Genomic DNA, 18,992 nt, shown 5'->3' on the forward strand with positions numbered 1-18,992 from the left:
TTTTTAGCTGGAGGCTCCTCTTCTTCAGTGCTTCTCGGAGGATTCACAGCTGCCACAGCAGAAGTAGAGAACTCAGCAGCCTTCCGCTTCCTTGCTCGCTTTGTGGGGGTGCTGGCTTTGCCATCCCAAGGCTTCACACACACGTTGCCCTTGGCTACAGGAAGAAGAGAGAGCTGGTACAATTGTGCCTTGAGAGGAGTCCAGGTTGTCCTGTCATTCCCACAGCTCTTCTCCACAGTTAAATACATCTGGCCAGCAAAATTACATTGCTCTTTCCACAAATCTCAGCAATATCTTCCACAGTAAGTGCTGCATACCAACAGTCCGACCAAAGGAACAAAGAAACTGCACAGCTACACCATATTATAACCCAGACAAGGGAAACAGCCATACAGCAGGAGAAAGCAAGACATGGTCCCTCTAGAGAAAGGAAAAAGCAGGAGCTACAGACAAGAGTGTGCAACCAGACGCTGTGCAAGCCACAACAGACCCACAAAATACATCCAGGGGTTTATCACACAGGTAAGTCTGCAGCTCGGTGCCACTGTCTGTCCCTCGTTCTCAAGCTGAAGTCTGGCTGGAAGGAACACAAGTGAACTAAGAAAATAAGCATTTCCCTTTCTAGCACTAAGCAAAGGCGCGCACCCACCATCAGCACTCAGGTCCCTTTACTTCCGAGGACCACCTCACACTCAACACTCATTCATAGTTCTCTGCTCCTGAGGTTGGGCTGATGGTTTCCCTGGCAATGCTGTTGCCCACCGTGCTGAGATTTCACTTAGGCCTTTGCAAGCTGATAAGCTGACCATGAAGGGTGGATTCAGAACTGCTAAGCTCTGCACTTTTACCTTTGACTGTTTCTTTAGCAGCAGCCGGCACAGCAGCCACTTCCTTCTTCAGCTTCTTTGGTTGTCTCAGCTGCAGCTTCTCCTTTATTGCCCCCTCAAGGCTCTTTGCTTGAGCTCTAGAATCTGGTGCACTCTGATCCCAGGGCTAAAAAGAAATAAAGTAAGTGCAAAATCAGAACAAACACCAGGGGGAGTGTATGAAGGAAATCACATTGGAGATATTGCAAAAACGGCTGCACCTGGAACAGTACATTCCTGTCACTTGGGTCACTGACCCTTTCATAAATGCCTGCATATAGCAAGATCCATGCTTTGCTGTGAAAACACTGTTTCAAACGTGTGCAAATAACAAAGCAAGCTCATTTAAATCAGCACAGTACTGGAGTTGTTACCTACCACATTCTATCTGAGCAACAGAAAGTCATTCCTGTTCCCCTACACAACATCCACCCACAGTCTGATTTCCCTGAACACGAAGCCGTCGTGGCCTTTTTGTATCCAGTGCCCCCCACGTTAACCTCACAAGTTGTACCTGGTGCCAGCAGGGTTACTGCCTCACTGCCAGATACAATCAGATCAATTCTGAGTTTGAGGTGTGCAAAGCTGACTGGGAAAGCCATTGAAAGTACCAGGATTGTGAAACATGGCTGCAGCTCTTCACCAAAGGCAGGAAGGTAGGAATGCACTCATGATGGTGGCACATGGTGAGCACTGAGACATGAGAACATGTGAAGAAATTGTGTCAATGTGTCCCTCTTCAGAAGGGACTCACCTCTGCGGGTGCAGAGACAGCTTTGGGAGCAGCCCTACTCCATTCCACAGTCTTTTTCTCTTCTCTTCCAGGTGCTTTAAAACAAGGAAAAAGAAAATCACTTGGTCAACAGCAAGCATAGAAAGAAACCTGAGTGCCAGTGTTTCCTCCATGCGCTTATTTCCTCACATTCAATAACAAAGCACAGACAGAGGCGGCATCACGCAGTCCATGCAGTATCCAAGCTCTTCCCTCCTTCACATGCTGTCTCATCACAAAGCCTTTCACCTCCCCAATGAATAATTCACCCCCCTGACCTTTCTGACAGAGGTTGGCCCCCATGTTGAGGAGTCAATCCATGCTTTTCAAATACACTTACATATCGAACTAAGCAACACACGCCAAAGATGAAGGCAACCCTGGCATCAACACACAGAACATGCCACACCAAAAACATGGCAGAAAAAAAAATGTACAAGAGAAACTGAACTACAAAACCTCACAGCGAATGAATTTTCCAGAATGAAGCAGGCAGACACCACGGATTCAATGGAAAAACACATGGATGGACATCCTGGCACTTCCTGCCTTTGCATGTTGTAAGAAACAGCCCAGGCAATTCTAAGTAAACTCCATTTGCTTGACAGGGGAAGCACTTCGGCAGAGCAGACAGTGAAGCACCTCCTTACCTGCTGGCTTTGCGACCTGCTGCATCCGCAGGGCTTTCTCCTGCTTGATTTCTTCCAAAGTTTTTATATGAATTTCTTCCAATCTCTTGATTTTACGCCGTGGCTCTTCCAGTTTCACGTTACCCGGCCCAGGTGGAAGGAAAATTCTCTTGTTCTTGCATTTACCCTCAGCTCTCTTGTCAGTAAGAAGCTCTTCTACTTTTTGCTTCTCTTCCTCCAGTCCTTTGTGTTTCCTTTCAGCCAGGGCTTCCGAGTAGGTTTTAATGTGAAGTGCAGGACAAGGCCTCACCCTGGAGCTGGGATCCTCCACCTTACAGCACCCTTCTGCCTGGGGGGCAGCTGGGGTTTCTCCTCGCTGATTCGCTCTTTCAAGACGGATCTCTTCCAGAGTCTTGACATGGATCTCCCCTGCTGGCTTGGCACCGTTCTCTGCCATCATCAAGAAAGGAGAAGCATAATGATTAAATGAGAGTCCAACGAGAGCTTAAGTTTCCAGATTTGTCATAATATTACAGAATATACGTGTTCCCAACAACAACGCTCCTGAGAAAGAATAAGCAGAAAGCCTAGAGAATCTGTGCAGCAAACACCAATGACCATTTACCTCTCCTTGGTGCTCTGTCAATCTTGGTATTCTTCCCCAGCCTTTCTGCGAGGCTGTGTTTCAGCGGAAGGCCACTGACATCAGCTACAGAGAGAAAACAACAACATTCCTAAGATAATTCCTTTGGAGAAAGATTTTTACAAGTCAACCACAAACTTTGGTTTCTCCAAGTGTATGTTCTCAAATTCACCTTCCAGCTGCTACACTTGTGTGCCACTTGGCGTCATCACAGACCCACGACACACTTTCCTCCCTCCTGCTTCAGCAGTGCCCTCCCATTTACGTGGAGGCAGCCAAACAGCAGCTCACAAGCAGCCCTTACCTACAGAGGATTCCTGTTTTCCAGGTTTATCAGCAATATTCAGTCGAATCACAGGCACCTCCCCTAAAACAAAGAAAAACAAAGTGCTTATTTGACAGAAACCAACAGAATTACTGACCTGTGAGCTCATTTCCCACCCAAAACAAAGACACCACTTTGACAGCCCTGACAGAAAATAATATTGCAACTGTAATGCACTCAGGGTAAGTCCCAATTGTAATTTATCCATTCCACTTAGGAGCCACCAAATGCAAACAAAGGTACTCATCATTACCCTGCTTTGCAGACAGCGTCACAGTTCTGACCAGTGTCCGCACATTCTCCTTCTTAGGCACAGGAACAGTCTGAGATTGGAGCAGATGAGCAGGAGCTCCTGAAGGTCCTTCTGATCCAAGTGAACAAACAGACAGTGTTTACAACAGGAAAAAGAAAAGCCACTGCCAACAACAAAAACAAACCTGACAGAACCGTCACAAAGACCAAAGCGCATTTGTTACTCACTACTGTCCAATGTGCAACAACCACTGCACAGCTCTATTCCCCAACACAGTGCCAGCTATCTGAGTATTATCAGAAGGATAACAAAGTAGGGCATATGAACTCACCACTTTGTTGTTTGGTTTTATCCTTTTGTTTCTTCAGTCTGATTTCTTCAAGTGTTTTTATTCCAAAATTCAGACTGTTATCTGGGAACACAGAGCAGTGAATGAGACTGAAGGACAGAGGCACACGCTGAGAACCACAGCTCTGCAAACTGCCTCCTGCTCAGAAGCATGCAGAACAAACCCTGTCAGCTCTCCCCACAGCTAAGAGCACCATGGACCTGATGTCTGTCTGCTGCCCTCCTTTCATCCTTCTGGATATTAAAAGTAGGCTTTATCCCTTACTTTATCCCATCCATATGACATTAGATTCCTCTATCAGCAAATGTGGCTTTCACCACTGGTTGAAAAAATGCACATACAGGCACTTAAACTCCATGCTGTGGCCTCATCTTGCTCTAATGCTGTAAACAAAGGAGTTTACCTTCCTAATCTGAAAGGCACATGAAGTTACGAGGTAGGAACAAGATCATGGAAATAGCCGAGTCCATTCAGCAACCCTATGTTCTGTTGTGTTTGTACAATAAATTGCTTTGGAGTTAATTGGCAAGTGCTTCTGATTAATCCTGGAATACCTTGTTTGGTATCAGCATTAGATTTCCTGATGGAAATGATCCGCGATCCATGATGGTTTTCTTCAGCTGGTTGCTGGACTGGTGTTTTTATTTCTTCTCCCGTCTTAGAAAGCTGGTCTGTACAAGGAAAGAAAAAATCAGTCTCTTCAGTTATGCGGTAGGAATTCAATCAGATTTCTAACATTTATGTAGCTCATACAATGACACTTCAGCCCACAGTTTATATTCTTACGTACAAATGGAAGTGACTACAGATGGGTTCTTTATTTAAACAGCTACACTTACCTGGTAAACCCATAGAAGCAGCCTAAGTGAATAGAGTACCTACTAGAGAAGCAGGAAATCAACCACACTCACCATCACATTTGTCACTATGTGCAGAATTGATGACAACGGGAGGATGTGTCGGGCTTGGGACATTCTCTGAGCTTTCCACTTCCATCACTTCCAATGACTGTGGAAAGGGATCGGAGTGCACAGAAAGCTTGCTCTGCTGCACTGTTATCTGAGCTGCCCTCGGATCGTCACCTGCAGACTCTGGTGGACTCGGCAGAGTAGCTACAGGAAGAAAAGGATCAATTTAAAACTTTGATCCTAACCTTACAACCACTGCACAAAGATGGCAGGCAAGGCTGAAAACCCACACAGATAAATGCTGAGTCTCCAGTTGCCCATCCAACTGGCTACTGGGTGAACAAAGAAACCCCCCCCTACACAACATTCACCCAGTAAAAGCTTAAATTCAGGAAAACAACCTGGAAGGCAAAGGCCACAGGAGCAAAAAGAAGCTGAGCATGCAAGAAAAAACTGAAATATCAGAAGCACACAAAGTTGAGCTGTGCTCCTATCTATCATCTTCCCAGCTTTCTTCTCTTCATTCAATCAGTCTCTCAGGAGCAGTTGTTTCAAAACATTGCCCTCCTCAACACTGGTCAAACTCTAGTAACATCACCCTGACTCAGCACGGAGCCCCTGGGCTGCACGGCTGCAAGCCCTCCAATGGAGCCCCTCCTTCAACACCACGAGTGACAGCAGTGAGTAACCCGAACACATTTGTCTGACCGCTGCAGGTCTTCAAGCTCACCCACCTGGACAACCTCAGCAAAGACAGCGATCTTCCAAGCCTTGCAGTTCACTTCTCCTGTAGGCTGAACCAACACTGAATCCGTCAATTAAGAATAACGGGGTAGGAAGAATTTTCCTCCTCACTTTGCCTATGTCAAATTCTGTAAGTTGGAATTTCTGGTCTTCAAGGTTTCTTCACCTATGAAGAAAACACTAAAACCTTCCCCTGTCTTTGTTACCTGTACAGCAAAAGCATGACAGTGCGTATCGATACACAAATCCACAAACATGTGCCTGTATACTGTAACTCAGCACTGCATGGAGCTGCAGCACGTTCTGCTCAGCCACAACAAGGGTTTGGGTTGGTTTTTTTTTCTTTTCTGATGTAAAAATCAAATATTTTGGTATTTTAGGTTTGTTTTGTTGGTTTTTTCTTTTTTAAGGTATCAAATGCAGTAAAACCTACAACCAGGACAGACAGAAGCTCAAATTCAAGTGATTCGGAACTCTTTCATTAAAGTGCTGCACTTTTCTGTGCTAAGCATTTCCTACAGTCAGTAAGGAAAGGCTGGAACCTTTTACTCACACAAACACTAGTGAATTTTCCAAAAAATATTTTTCTTTTTCAGGGAATTTTCCCAAATCTAAACTAAAGAGAGGAGTCGGGTTCTCAAGTTAGTTGCTGGACTGACTGCATGACAAAGGGAACAAAAACAGCAGTTAAGGACAAAGTTTCCTTCCCTCCTATAATACTGATAGAAATGCTGCCTTTTTACCTTTAGTACCTTCACAAGAGATTCCTCTCTGGCAGATTCCTACGATCCTAAAGACCTCAATGCTGCTCAGCACAGACACCGGGCACCAACTGCCACTGGACTCTGCACCGTGGAACACGCACACAGCTCAGCACTTCTGTTCTCACAATTGGAAGGGTTCTAGAATCTAGAACCACCCCATCAGATACTTTTGACCTCCCTGACTCCAGCCCTGGTGCACGCAGGCACCACCTGCCCAATACCCAACATCTCCCCCGTCTTTATCATCTGCAGCCCCTGTAAAGGTTCCCCCGCGTACTCCCTGTTACTCCAAAGGTGATTCGCACATTTAAGGCTATTCCGCAAATGAATCAAACATTAAACATATGCGAAAAACAATTAAGCTGTCATAATAACATACCAAAGTGATGCAGCTGTAGTGCCTACAATCCTGAAAGCACACAACAGCAATCTGCCTAACAATTGTGAAATGCTGTATGGCAACACTTAGTCAACTTGTAGAGAACAGTGCACTCAAGTTCAAGATAACAGCACAATACACAATGGAGTTACAACTTTTCCAAGTTCAAGGTAACACTATTGTACAGAATCTTCGTGGCAATCCAGTTCTGTCCAGTGTGCATTATAATGTCACACTCCATAACCAAATAAGACAAAAACATATTGGCTGTGCAGAATCGTTCTGAATGTCGACCGCTGGGGGATTATCCAGGAACAAGGTCTCCCCCGCTCACGAACTATCAGTCCGGCATGAAGGCTGGATTCCCAGTTCAGACCTTCAGGCACATTGGGAGCAACGCAGTCTCATGTGCCGTTACCAGCAGCCGCTGCCCAGTGCTGACGTCAAATCACTGGCTGCTCTGGAGACATTAACCAAGGAGACATTGACCAAAACCGGTGCTGAGATGTTCGGATCCTCACGGTGCGCAGGATGGCTCGTTGTTTGGTGCCGGCTTAACCCAACGTGCCGGCAGCCAGCAGGGCCCACTTGGGGTCCCGACACAGGCGTATCCCCTGCCCATGACGAGGAGTGGCATAGGGTCTGGGAGCCATGGCCCTCCGTCGGGTCTGATCAGGACCTGACCTATTGGTGTCCATTCGGTCAGCTGATGGTCTCCCATCCGATTCTCTCACGCAGGAGGAGAGCGTGTGGGCACAGCTCAGGCCCCTCCAGCCCTCCCCCCTCTTTAAGCGCACGAAGACGCCCCTTCAAGGTCTGATGTGCACACTCCATAATAGCCTGTCAGGTGCTGCTGCCGGGAATGCTGAAGATATGCTTAATGCCCCAAGCTGTGCACCAGCGTCCAAAACATGCATTTCTATATGCTGGGTCATTGTCAGTCTTTAACTCATGAGGTACACCCATGACAGCGATGGCCATGCACAACGCTTTTATGTAATGCATGGCGGTCTGTCCAGATTGTGCCACAGCCCAGAGAAAACCACTGCATGTGTCAGTTGTGACATGCAAGTGACGGAAACACCCAAACTCTGGGAAGTCTGTGACATCCATCTGCCAAACCTCATTTGGTCTCAAACCTCTGGGGTTCACCCCTGCAGGAAACAGGTTAGCCATAACTCCCGCTCCTCCTTGGCCGATTCAGTTAACTTTCTATGAGCACCAAGGGCGGGTAGCAGCTTCTGCGCCTCTTCGTCCCCTGCACAAGCTCACAGAGCTCCATGCTGGCTTTCTCTAATGCTGACCGACTGACACAGTGAGAAGCTTCATCAGCCAGACCTCTCTGCATTATCCACTTAATAAGCAGGGAGGCTTATTAAGTCCAGAAAAAGGGAAAGGGGGGAATAACGCAGCTGCGGCGTGCAGCTCCCGCTTCTCACACTGCTGCTGCATCACTGCTGATAACTGGAAGGCAGGGAGCACCCCCATCCTTAGTGGCACATTTGGTCCAAAACACCAGAATAATTCTGCTCCCTCCCACCCCCACACTGTCATTAAGTTGCCTTAAAGGATTCAAGTCAAAAACAAAAGCATTCACCAAAAAAACTCAAGAGCTGGCAGAACTCCTAGCTAGACATAGGGACTGCCCAAGAAATGGGAGCACCGAAGAATCTTCCAGCTGCACCCAACGCTGAGCATGGCCAAGGGAGGAGGAAGGAAGGAGCTTGAGGTTGAAGCCTTCAGAGCGTCACTGGATCAGGAGATCAATTGCCAGGCACTGCAGCACACAGATGGACGTCCTTCTGGGCTGTCACAGAACTGCTTTGTCCTCTTGCTGCTGAAAGGAGCCAACCAGGAGCAGGGAATGGATGCACAGGACCTCAACTCTGACCAGCAGGAAAACTCAGGACAATGGAATGTAGTCTGCCAATCTTTTACCAGTTCAGCTGTGCTTTAAGACTCATTGTGAAGCCTTTTAAAATATTTATTTATATATATATACTACAAGACTACTCAGATATACTATCAATCATCTCAGAAAGTTCAAGATGGAGTTCATCCACGTCCTTCTCCAGCTCCAAGTCATATTGTCCTTCCATTTCCTTTAAGAATTCCGAGATGAACTTTTCGATGTCATCTTCTTCTACAGCCTTGGTGAGCAGGCTGACCTCTGGCAGGGCTGGAGCAGCAGTCTGGAAAGAAGGAAGACAAAGTCAGTGATTGCTCAGGAGATCCTTCCTCTGCAGCGCTTCTCCTTCAGCACTGCTGAGCCTTAACCCAACATGGGGGCCAAGGGGCTCCTGAAGGACGTTAACAGTAAGCCTGACCAGGACACCACTGACGCTTCCTCCCCTCCTTACCAAAGCTGCTATTTTAGCTTTTTTAGCTGGAGGCTCCTCTTCTTCAGTGCTTCTCTGAGGATTCACAGCTGCCAGAGCAGAAGGAGAGATCTCAGCAGCCTTCCGCTTCCTTGCTCTCTTTATGGGGCTGCTGGCTTTGCCATCCCAAGGCTTCTCACACACGTTGCACTTGGCTTCCAGTTCCCCTGCTAAGATTTCTGAGATGAACTTTTCAAAGTCATCTTCTTCTACAGCCTTGGTGAGCAGGCTGACCTCAGGCTGGGCTGGACCAGCAGTCTGGGAAGAAGGAAGACAAAGTCAATAATTGCTCAGGAGATCCTTCCTCTGCAGCGCTTCTCCTTCAGCACTGCTGAGCCTTAACCCAACACGGGGGCCAAGGGGCTCCTGAAGGACATTAACAACCACGTGAAGGCTTCAGAGCACCTCAGGTCTTTTTAACAATGCAACAATAATGGACAAATTCCTTCACACCACGAAGGAATCACAGGGCTGTAGAGCATTGTGCACACACTGCCATTCATCCAGCATCCAGCACACAGCGATTGCTTTGAAAGGAAACCTGCAGAACATTTCAGTTCTCCACACTTTCTGCAGCAGTTGTATCTCAGTATCAGCCTGACCAGGACAGAACTGACACTTCCTCCCCTCCTTACCAAAGCTGCTATTTTAGCTTTTTTAGCTGGAGGCTCCTCTTCTTCAGTACTTCTCTGAGGATTCACAGCTGCCACAGCAGAGGGAGAGATCTCAGCAGCCTTCCTCTTCCTTGCTCGCTTTATGGGGCTGCTGGCTTTGCCATCCCAAGGCTTCTCACACACGTTGCCCTTGGCTACAGGAAGAAGAGAGAGCTGGTACAATTGTGCCTTGAGAGGAGTCCAGGTTGCCCTGTCATTCCCACAGCTCTTCTCCACAGTTAAATACATCTGGCCAGCAAAATTACATTCCTCTTTCCACAAATCTCAGCAGTATCTTCCACAGTAAGTGCTTCATACCAACAGTCCAACCAAAGGAACAAAGAAACTGCACAGCTACACCATATTATAACCCAGACAAGGGAAACAGCCATACAGCAGGAGAAAGCAATACATGGTCCCTCTAGAGAAAGGAAAAAGCAGGAGCTACAGACAAGAGTGTGCAACCAGACGCTGTGCAAGCCACAACAGACCCACAAAATACATCCAGGGGTTTATCACACAGGTAAGTCTGCAGCTCAGTGCCACTGTCTGTCCCTCGTTCTCAAGCTGAAGTCTGGCTGGAAGGAACACAAGTGAACTAAGAAAATAAGCATTTCCCTTTCTAGCACTAGGCAAAGGCACGCACCCACCATGAGCACTCAGGTCCCTTTACTTCCGAGGACCACCTCACACTCAACACTCATTCATAGTTCTCTGCTCCTGAGGTTGGGCTGATGGTTTCCCTGGCAATGCTGTTTCCCACCGTGCTGAGATTTCACTTAGGCCTTTGCAAGCTGATAAGCTGACCATGAAGGGTGCATTCAGGACTGCTAAGCTCTGCACTTTTACCTTTGACTGTTTCTTTAGCAGCAGCCGGCACAGCAGCCACTTCCTTCTTCAGCTTCTCCGGTTGTCTCAGCTGCAGCTTCTCCTTTATTGCCCCCTCAAGGCTCTTTGCTTGAGCTCTAGAATCTGGTGTACTCTGATCCCAGGGCTAAAAAGAAATAAAGTAAGTGCAAAATCAGAACAAACACCAGGGGGAGTGTATGAAGGAAATCAGATTGGAGATATTGCAAAAACGGCTGCACCTGGAACAGTACATTCCTGTCACTTGGGTCACTGACCCTTTCATAAATGCCTGCATATAGCAAGATCCATGCTTTGCTGTGAAAACACTGTTTCAAACGTGTGCAATTAACAAAGCAAGCTCATTTAAATCAGCACAGTACTGGAGTTGTTACCTACCACATTCTATTTGAGCAACAGAAAGTCATTCCTGTTCCCCTACACAACATCCACCCACAGTCTGATTTCCCTGAACACGAAGCCGTCGTGGCCTTTTTGTATCCAGTGCCCCCCACGTTAACCTCACAAGTTGTACCTGGTGCCAGCAGGGTTACTGCCTCACTGCCAGATACAATCAGATCAATTCTGAGTTTGAGGTGTGCAAAGCTGACTGGGAAAGCCATTGAAAGTACCAGGATTGTGAAACATGGCTGCAGCTCTTCACCAAAGGCAGGAAGGTAGGAATGCGCTCATGATGGTGGCACATGGTGAGCAGTGAGACATGAGAACATGTGAAGAAATTGTGTCAATGTGTCCATCTTCAGAAGGGACTCACCTCTGCGGGTGCAGAGACAGCTTTGGGAGCAGCCCTGCTCCATTCCACAGTCTTTTTCTCTTCTCTTCCAGGTGCTTTAAAACAAGGAAAAAGAAAATCATTTGGTCAACAGCAAGCATAGAAAGAAACCTGAGTACCAGTGTTTCCTCCATGCGCTTATTTCCTCACATTCAATAACAAAGCACAGACAGAGGCGGCATCACGCAGTCCATGCAGTATCCAAGCTCTTCCCTCCTTCACATGCTGTCTCATCACAAAGCCTTTCACCTCCCCAATGAATAATTCACCCCCCTGACCTTTCTGACAGAGGTTGGCCCCCATGTTGAGGAGTCAATCCATGCTTTTCAAATACATTTACATATCTAACTAAGCAACACACGCCAAAGATGAAGGCAACCTTGGCATCAACACACAGAACATGCCACACCAAAAACATGGCAGAAAAAAAAAAATGTACAAGAGAAACTGAATTACAAAACCTCACAGCGAATGAATTTTCCAGAATGAAGCAGGCAGACACCACGGATTCAATGGAAAAACACATGGATGGACATCCTGGCACTTCCTGCCTTTGCATGTTGTAAGAAACAGCCCAGGCAATTCTAAGCAAACTCCATTTGCTTGACAGGGGAAGCACTTCGGCAAAGCAGACAGTGAAGCTCCTCCTTACCTGCTGGCTTTGCGACCTGCTGCATCCGCAGGGCTTTCTCCTGCTTGATTTCTTCCAAAGTTTTAATATGAATTTTTTCCAATCTCTTGATTTTACGCCGTGGCTCTTCCAGTTTCACGTTACCCGGCCCAGGTGGAAGGAAAATTCTCTTGTTCTTGCATTTACCCTCAGCTCTCTTGTCAGTAAGAAGCTCTTCTACTTTTTGCTTCTCTTCCTCCAGTCCTTTGTGTTTCCTTTCAGCCAGGGCTTCCGAGTAGGTTTTGATGCGAACTGCAGGGGAAGGCCTCACCCTGGAGCTGGGATCCTCCACCTTACAGCACCCTTCTGCCTGGGGGGCAGCTGGGGTTTCTCCTCGCTGATTCGCTCTCTCAAGACGGATCTCTTCCAGAGTCTTGACATGGATCTCCCCTGCTGGCTTGGCACCGTTCTCTGCCATCATCAAGAAAGGAGAAGCATAATGATTAAATGAGAGTCCAACGAGAGCTTAAGTTTGCAGATTTGTCATAATATTACAGAATATACGTGTTCCCAACAACAACGCTCCTGAGAAAGAATAAGCAGAAAGCCTAGAGAATCTGTGCAGCAAACACCAATGACCATTTACCTCTCCTTGGTGCTCTGTCAATCTTGATCTTCTTCCCCAGCCTTTCTGCGAGGCTGCGTTTCAGCGGAAGGCCACTGACATCAGCTACAGAGAGAAAACAACAACATTCCTAAGATAATTCCTTTGGAGAAAGATTTTTACAAGTCAACCACAAACTTTGGTTTCTCCAAGTGTATGTTCTCAAATTCACCTTCCAGCTGCTACACTTGTGTGCCACTTGGAGTCATCACAGACCCACGACACACTTTCCTCCCTCCTGCTTCAGCAGTGCCCTCCCATTTACGTGGAGGCAGCCAAACAGCAGCTCACAAGCAGCCCTTACCTACAGAGGATTCCTGTTTTCCAGGTTTATCAGCAATATTCAATTGAATCACAGGCTCCTCCCCTAAAACAAAGAAAAACAAAGTGCTTATTTGACAGAAACCAACAGAATTACTGACCTGTGAGCTCATTTCCCACCCAAAGCAAAGACACCCAAAAGACACCACTTTGACAGCCCTGACAGAAAATAATATTGCAACTGTAATGCACTCAGGGTAAGTCCCAATTGTAATTTATCCATTCCACTTAGGAGCCACCAAATGAAAACAAAGGTACTCATCATTACCCTGCTTTGCAGACACCGTCACAGTTCTGACCAGTGTCCGCACATTCTCCTTCTTAGGCACAGGAACAGTCTGAGATTGGAGCAGATGAGCAGGAGCTCCTGAAGGTCCTTCTGATCCAAGTGAACAAACAGACAGTGTTTACAACAAGAAAAAGAAAAGCCACTGCCAACAACAAAAACAAACCTGACAGAACCGTCACAAAGACCAAAGCGCATTTGTTACTCACTGCTGTCCAATGTGCAACAACCACTGCACAGCTCTATTCCCCAACACAGTGCCAGCTATCTGAGTATTATCAGAAGGATAACAAAGTAGGGCATATGAACTCACCACTTTGTTGTTCGGTTTTATCCTTTTGTTTCTTCAGTCTGATTTCTTCAAGTGTTTTTATTCCAAAATTCAGACTGTCATCTGGGAACACAGAGCAGTGAATGAGACTGAAGGACAGAGGCACACGCTGAGGACCACAGCTCTGCAAACTGCCTCCTGCTCAGAAGCATGCAGAACAAACCCTGTCAGCTCTCCCCACAGCTAAGAGCACCATGGACCTGATGTCTGTCTGCTGCCCTCCTTTCATCCTTCTGGATATTAAAAGTAGGCTTTATCCCTTACTTTATCCCATCCACATGACATTAGATTCCTCTCTCAGCAAATGTGGCTTTCACCACTGGTGGAAAAGATGCACATACAGGCACTTAAACTCCATGCTGTGGCCTCGTCGTGCTCTAATGCTCTAAACAAAGGAGTTTACCTTCCTAATCTGAAAGGCACATGAAGTTACGAGGTAGGAACAAGATCATGGAAATAGCTGAGTCCATTCAGCAACCCTATGTAATGTTGTGTTTGTACAATAAATTGCTTTGGAGTTAATTGGCAAGTGCTTCTGATTAATCCTGGAATACCTTGTTTTGTATCAGCATTAGATTTCCTAATGGAAACGATCCGCAATCCATGATGGTTTTCCTTAGCTGGTTGCTGGACAGGTGTTTTTATTTCTTCTCCCGTCTTAGAAAGCTGGTCTGTACAAGGAAAGAAAAAATCAGCCTCTTCAGTTACGTGGTAGGAATTCAATCAGATTTCCCACATTTATGTAGCTCATACAATGACACTTCAGCCCACAGTTAATATTCTTAAGTACAAATGTAAGTGACTACAGATGGGTTCTTTATTTAAACAGCTACACTTACCTGGTAAACCCATAGAAGCAGCCTAAGTGAATAGAGTAACTACTAGAGAACCAGGAAATCAACCACACTCACCATCACCTTTGTCATCATCTGCAGAATTGATGACAACGGGAGGATGTGTCGGGCTTGGGACATTCTCTGAGTTTTCCACTTCCATCAGTTCCATCGACTGTGGAGAGGGATCGGACTGCACGGAAAGCTTGCTCTGCTGCACTGTTATCTGAGCTGCCCTCGGATCGTCACCTGCAGACCCTGGTGGACTCGGCAGAGTAGCTACAGGAAAAAAAGGATCAATTTAAAACTTTGATCCTAACCTTACAACCACTGCACAAAGATGGCAGGCAAGGCTGAAAACCCACACAGATAAATGCTGAGTCACCAGTTGCCCATCCAACTGGCTACTGGGTGAACAAAGAAATCCCCCCCTACACAACATTCACCCAGTAAAAGCTTAAATTCAGGAAAACAACCTGCAAGGCAAAGGCCACAAAAGCAAAGAGAAGCTGAGCATGCAAAAAAAACCTGAAATATCAGAAGCACATGAAGTTGAGCTGTGCACCTATCTATCATCTTCCCAGCTTTCTTCTCTTCATTCTATCAGTCTCTCAGGAGCAGTTGTTTCAAAACATTGCCCTCCTCAACACTGGTCAAACTCTAGTAACATCGCCCTGACTCAGCACGGAGCCCCTGGGCTGCACGGCAAGCCCTCCAATGGAGCCCCTCCTTCAACACCACGAGTGACAGCAGTGAGTTACCCCAGCACATTTGTCTGACCGCTGCAGGTCGTCAAGCTCACCCACCTGGACAACCTCAGAAAAGACAGCGATCTTCCAAGCCTTGCAGTTCACTTCTCCTGTAGGCTGAACCAACACTGAATCCGTCAATTAAGAATAACGGGGTAGGAAGAATTTTCCTCCTCACTTTGCCAATGTCAAATTCTGTAAGTTGGAATTTCTGGTCTTCAAGGTTTCTTCACCTATGAAGAAAACACTAAAACCTCACCCTGTCTTTGTTACCTGTACAGCAAAAGCATGCCAGTGCGTATCGATACACAAATCCACACACATGTGCCTGAATACTGTAACTCAGCACTGCATGGAGCTGCAGCACGTTCTGCTCAGCCACAACAAGGGTTTGGGTTGTTTTTTTTTCTTTTCTGATGTAAAAATCAAATATTTTGGTATTTTAGGTTTGTTTTGTTGGTGTTTTTTTTTTTTTAAGGTATCAAATGCAGTAAAACCTACAACCAGGACAGACAGAAGATCAAATTCAAGTGATTCGGAACTCTTTCATTAAAGTGCTGCACTTTTCTGTGCTAAGCATTTCCTACAGTCAGTAAGGAAAGGCTGGAACCTTTTACTCACACAAACACTAGTGAATTTTCAAAAAAAAAAATGTTTTTTTTTCAGGGAATTTTCCCAAATCTAAACTAAAGAGAGGTGAAGTCGGGTTCTCAAGTTAGTTGCTGGACTGACTGCATGACAAAGGGAACAAAAACAGCAGTTAAGGATAAAGTTTCCTTCCCTCCTCCAATACTGATAGAAATGCTGCCTTTTTACCTTTAGTACCTTCACAACAGATTGGCAGATTCCTACGTTCCTAAAGACCTCAATGCTGCTCAGCACAGACACCGGGCACCAACTGCCACTGGACTCTGCACCGTGGAACACGCACACAGCTCAGCACTTCTGTTCTCCTCACAATTGGAAGGGTTCTAGAATCGGGAGCATGAAGCGGACTAGAAATACCTCACATCCCTCTGCTCCTTACGAGCCCTTCCATTTTAAAACAAGATAACCCCAGACACATCTGTTAGCACAGCAGCCCAAATGCTAACCAGAACACACAGTGTGTAACGCCGAAAGTACCAGTTTAATGCCATGCCACAAACCCTATTTAATGGTGCAGGTGATCGCCCCTATCAGATACCCGTGACCTCCCTGACTCCAGCCCTGGTGCACGCAGGCACCACCTGCCCGATACCCAACATCTCCCCCCTCTTTATCATCTCCAGCCCCTGTAAAGGTTCTCCCACATACTCCCTGTTACTCCAAAGGTGATTCGCACATTTAAGGCTATTCCGCAAATGAATCAAACATTAAACATATGCGAAAACCAATTAAGCTGTCATAATAGCATGCCAAAGTGATGCAGCTGTAGTGCCTACAATCCTGAAAGCACACAACAGCAATCTGCCTAACAATTGTGAAATGCTGTATGGCAACACTTAGTCAACTTGTAGAGAACAGTGCATTCAAGTACAAGATAACAGCACAGTACACAATGGAGTTACAACTTTTCCAAGTTCAATGTAACACTGTTGTACAGAATCTTCGTGGCAATCCAGTTCTGTCCAGTGTGCATTATAATGTCACACTCCATAACCAAATAAGAAGACAAAAACATATTGGCAGTGCAGAATCGTTCTGAATGTCCACCACTGGGGGATTATCCAGGAACAAGGTCTCCCCCGCTCACGAACTATCAGTCCGGCATGAAGGCTGGATTCCCAGTTCGGACCTTCAGGCACATTGGGAGCAGCGCAGTCTCATGTGCCATTACCAGCAGCCGCTGCCCAGTGCTGACGTCAAATCACTGGCTGCACTGGAGACATTAACCAAGGAGACATTGACCAAAACCGGTGCTGAGATGTTCGGATCCTCACGGTGTGCAGGATGGCTCGTCGTTTGGTGCCGGCTTAACCCAACGTGCCGGCAGCCAGCGGGGCCCATTTGGGGTCCCGACACAGGCGTGTCTCTTGCCCATGATGAGGAGTGGCATAGGGTCTGGGAGCCATGGCCCTGCGTCAGGTCTGATCAGGACCTGACCTATTGGTGTCCATTCGGTCAGCTGATGGTCTCACATCCGATTCTCTCACGCAGGAGGACAGCGTGTGGGCACAGCTCAGGCCCCTCCAGCCCTCCCCCCTCTTTAAGCGCACGAAGACGCCCCTTCAAGGTCTGATGTGCACACTCCATAATAACCTGGCAGGTGCTGTTGCCAGGAATGCTGAAGATATGCTTAATGCCCCAAGCTGTGCACCAGCGTCCAAAACATGCACTTCTATGTCCTGGGCCATTGTCAGTCTTTAACTCGTGAGGTACACCCATGACAGCACTGGCCATGCACAACGCTTTTATGTAATGCATGGCGGTCTGTCCAGATTGTGCCACAGCCCAGAGAAAACCACTGCATGTGTCAGTTGTGACATGCAAGTGACGGAAACACCCAAACTCTGGGAAGTCTGTGACATCCATCTGCCAAACCTCATTTGGTCTCAAACCTCTGGGGTTCACCCCTGCAGGAAACAGGTTAGCCATAACTCCCGCTCCTCCTTGGCCAATTCAGTTAACTTTCTATGAGCACCAAGGGCGGGTAGCAGCTTCTGCGCCTCTTCGTCCCCTGCACAAGCTCACAGATCTCCTTGCTGGCTTTCTCTAATGCTGACCGACTCACACAGTGAGAAGCTTCATCAGCCAGACCTCTCCGCATCATCCGCTTAATAAGCAGATCGAGGTCCTCATCACACACTCTGTGCCATCTCTTGTCAGCATGTCCTGTCCCATCCCTGGCTCTCCAGCAGGACTGTAATGCTGGGGTGAGCAACACTGGGCACTGTCAGTGTGTTTTTCTTGCAAGCATCTTCCAGGGAAACACGTGCAGGCGTTCCCCACTCCTGGCCGTATCTCTGCAGTGCTGGGTCCTGTGTGAGCAGAGCTCTCTGCCCCAGAAGCCAAGTCACTGCTGTGCAGAGCTCAGCCTCGGGCTGAATGTGCTCCTGAGTTTGTCCCAGTGCAAGGACAACCTTCTCATTGCCCTTTAGGAGCACCTCTGGTGCTGATGGGTGCTCTGCTCTCAGCAGCCACTGGATTCACGGCTCCAGGCGCGTGTGTGCTTTGTCGCCTTGAGCTGTTTGCTCTGATCGCATCTCACCCTGGGGAGCCGGGATTTCCCTTTGGTCTCGGTGTCACTTCGAGACCAGTAGCAACACTAGGGGTCAGAGGAGAGCTGCTGAATGTGTGAGCGCCGCTGCTAATTGAGAAGGAGGTCGCACTCGTGTGACTTCGAAACCCGAATTAATGAGCTTACCTTCACCCTCCTGACTAATGCAGACCTCATGCAGCCCCGGGCCTGCCCTTCTCCAGCCTCCTGCCTTGTTTTGCCTACTCATAGGAAAAGATTTAGCACAGCTCAGAGCCCAAGGCGGCGCTTGGAATACCAGCAGGAAAGAGCTGCTGGTGTCCACAAAGCTCAGGACTGCAGCAGTGGGGCTGCTGGACCTCAGTGTTCTGAACACTCTGATGTGGAAGTGATTGGCAGATGCTGTGGCCGGAGGGATGAGGTGCCTGCAGGGCGTCCCTTGGAAGAAGGTTTGGTGAGGATGGATCCTCTGAGCTAGCATCGGGCACAGGGTGCTGGGTGCAAATGCCAGTGCTGCCCCCTGTCATCCTGTTGGTTTTAAAAGGAGTACAGCTCCGTTTCCAAACGCTGCCAACCACAGGCTGGCTGGCAGCTTGAAGGAACTGCCATGAAATAGGTCTAATGAAACGTTCCTGGCAGAGCTTCAGGATGGAGAAAGTGCAGTTTGTCCTCAACTGAGCTGAGGTCCAATGAGCTGAGTTTCCTGGCTCAGAGCAGA

At 47.4% G+C, this 18,992-nt stretch overlaps 1 protein-coding gene and 1 long non-coding RNA gene across 2 annotated transcripts; one reads left to right on the forward strand and one right to left on the reverse strand.

Moving 5' to 3' along the window:
- The first annotated feature begins 189 nt into the window (after positions 1-189).
- LOC146760207 (uncharacterized) lies at positions 190-4,359 on the forward strand. The gene is made up of 2 exons (XR_014947322.1): positions 190-522; positions 1,692-4,359. It is a non-coding gene; the product is annotated as an uncharacterized LOC146760207 (long non-coding RNA).
- On the reverse strand, positions 3,770-5,606 carry LOC146760208 (zinc finger CCCH domain-containing protein 11A-like). The gene is made up of 4 exons (XM_085550719.1): positions 5,480-5,606; positions 4,749-4,949; positions 4,392-4,508; positions 3,770-3,900 (listed from the first exon to the last, which is right to left on the reverse strand). The coding sequence occupies exons 2-4, from the start codon at positions 4,831-4,833 to the stop codon at positions 3,785-3,787; spliced, it is 318 nt and encodes a 105-aa protein (XP_085406845.1). The 5' UTR covers positions 4,834-4,949; positions 5,480-5,606; the 3' UTR covers positions 3,770-3,784.
- Between the last annotated feature and the right edge of the window lie 13,386 nt (positions 5,607-18,992).

The sequence above is a fragment of the Coturnix japonica genome, chromosome 6 (genome assembly GCF_054131305.1).
Source record: "Coturnix japonica strain WE chromosome 6, WE-NBRP24, whole genome shotgun sequence".
Taxonomy (NCBI): domain Eukaryota; kingdom Metazoa; phylum Chordata; class Aves; order Galliformes; family Phasianidae; genus Coturnix; species Coturnix japonica.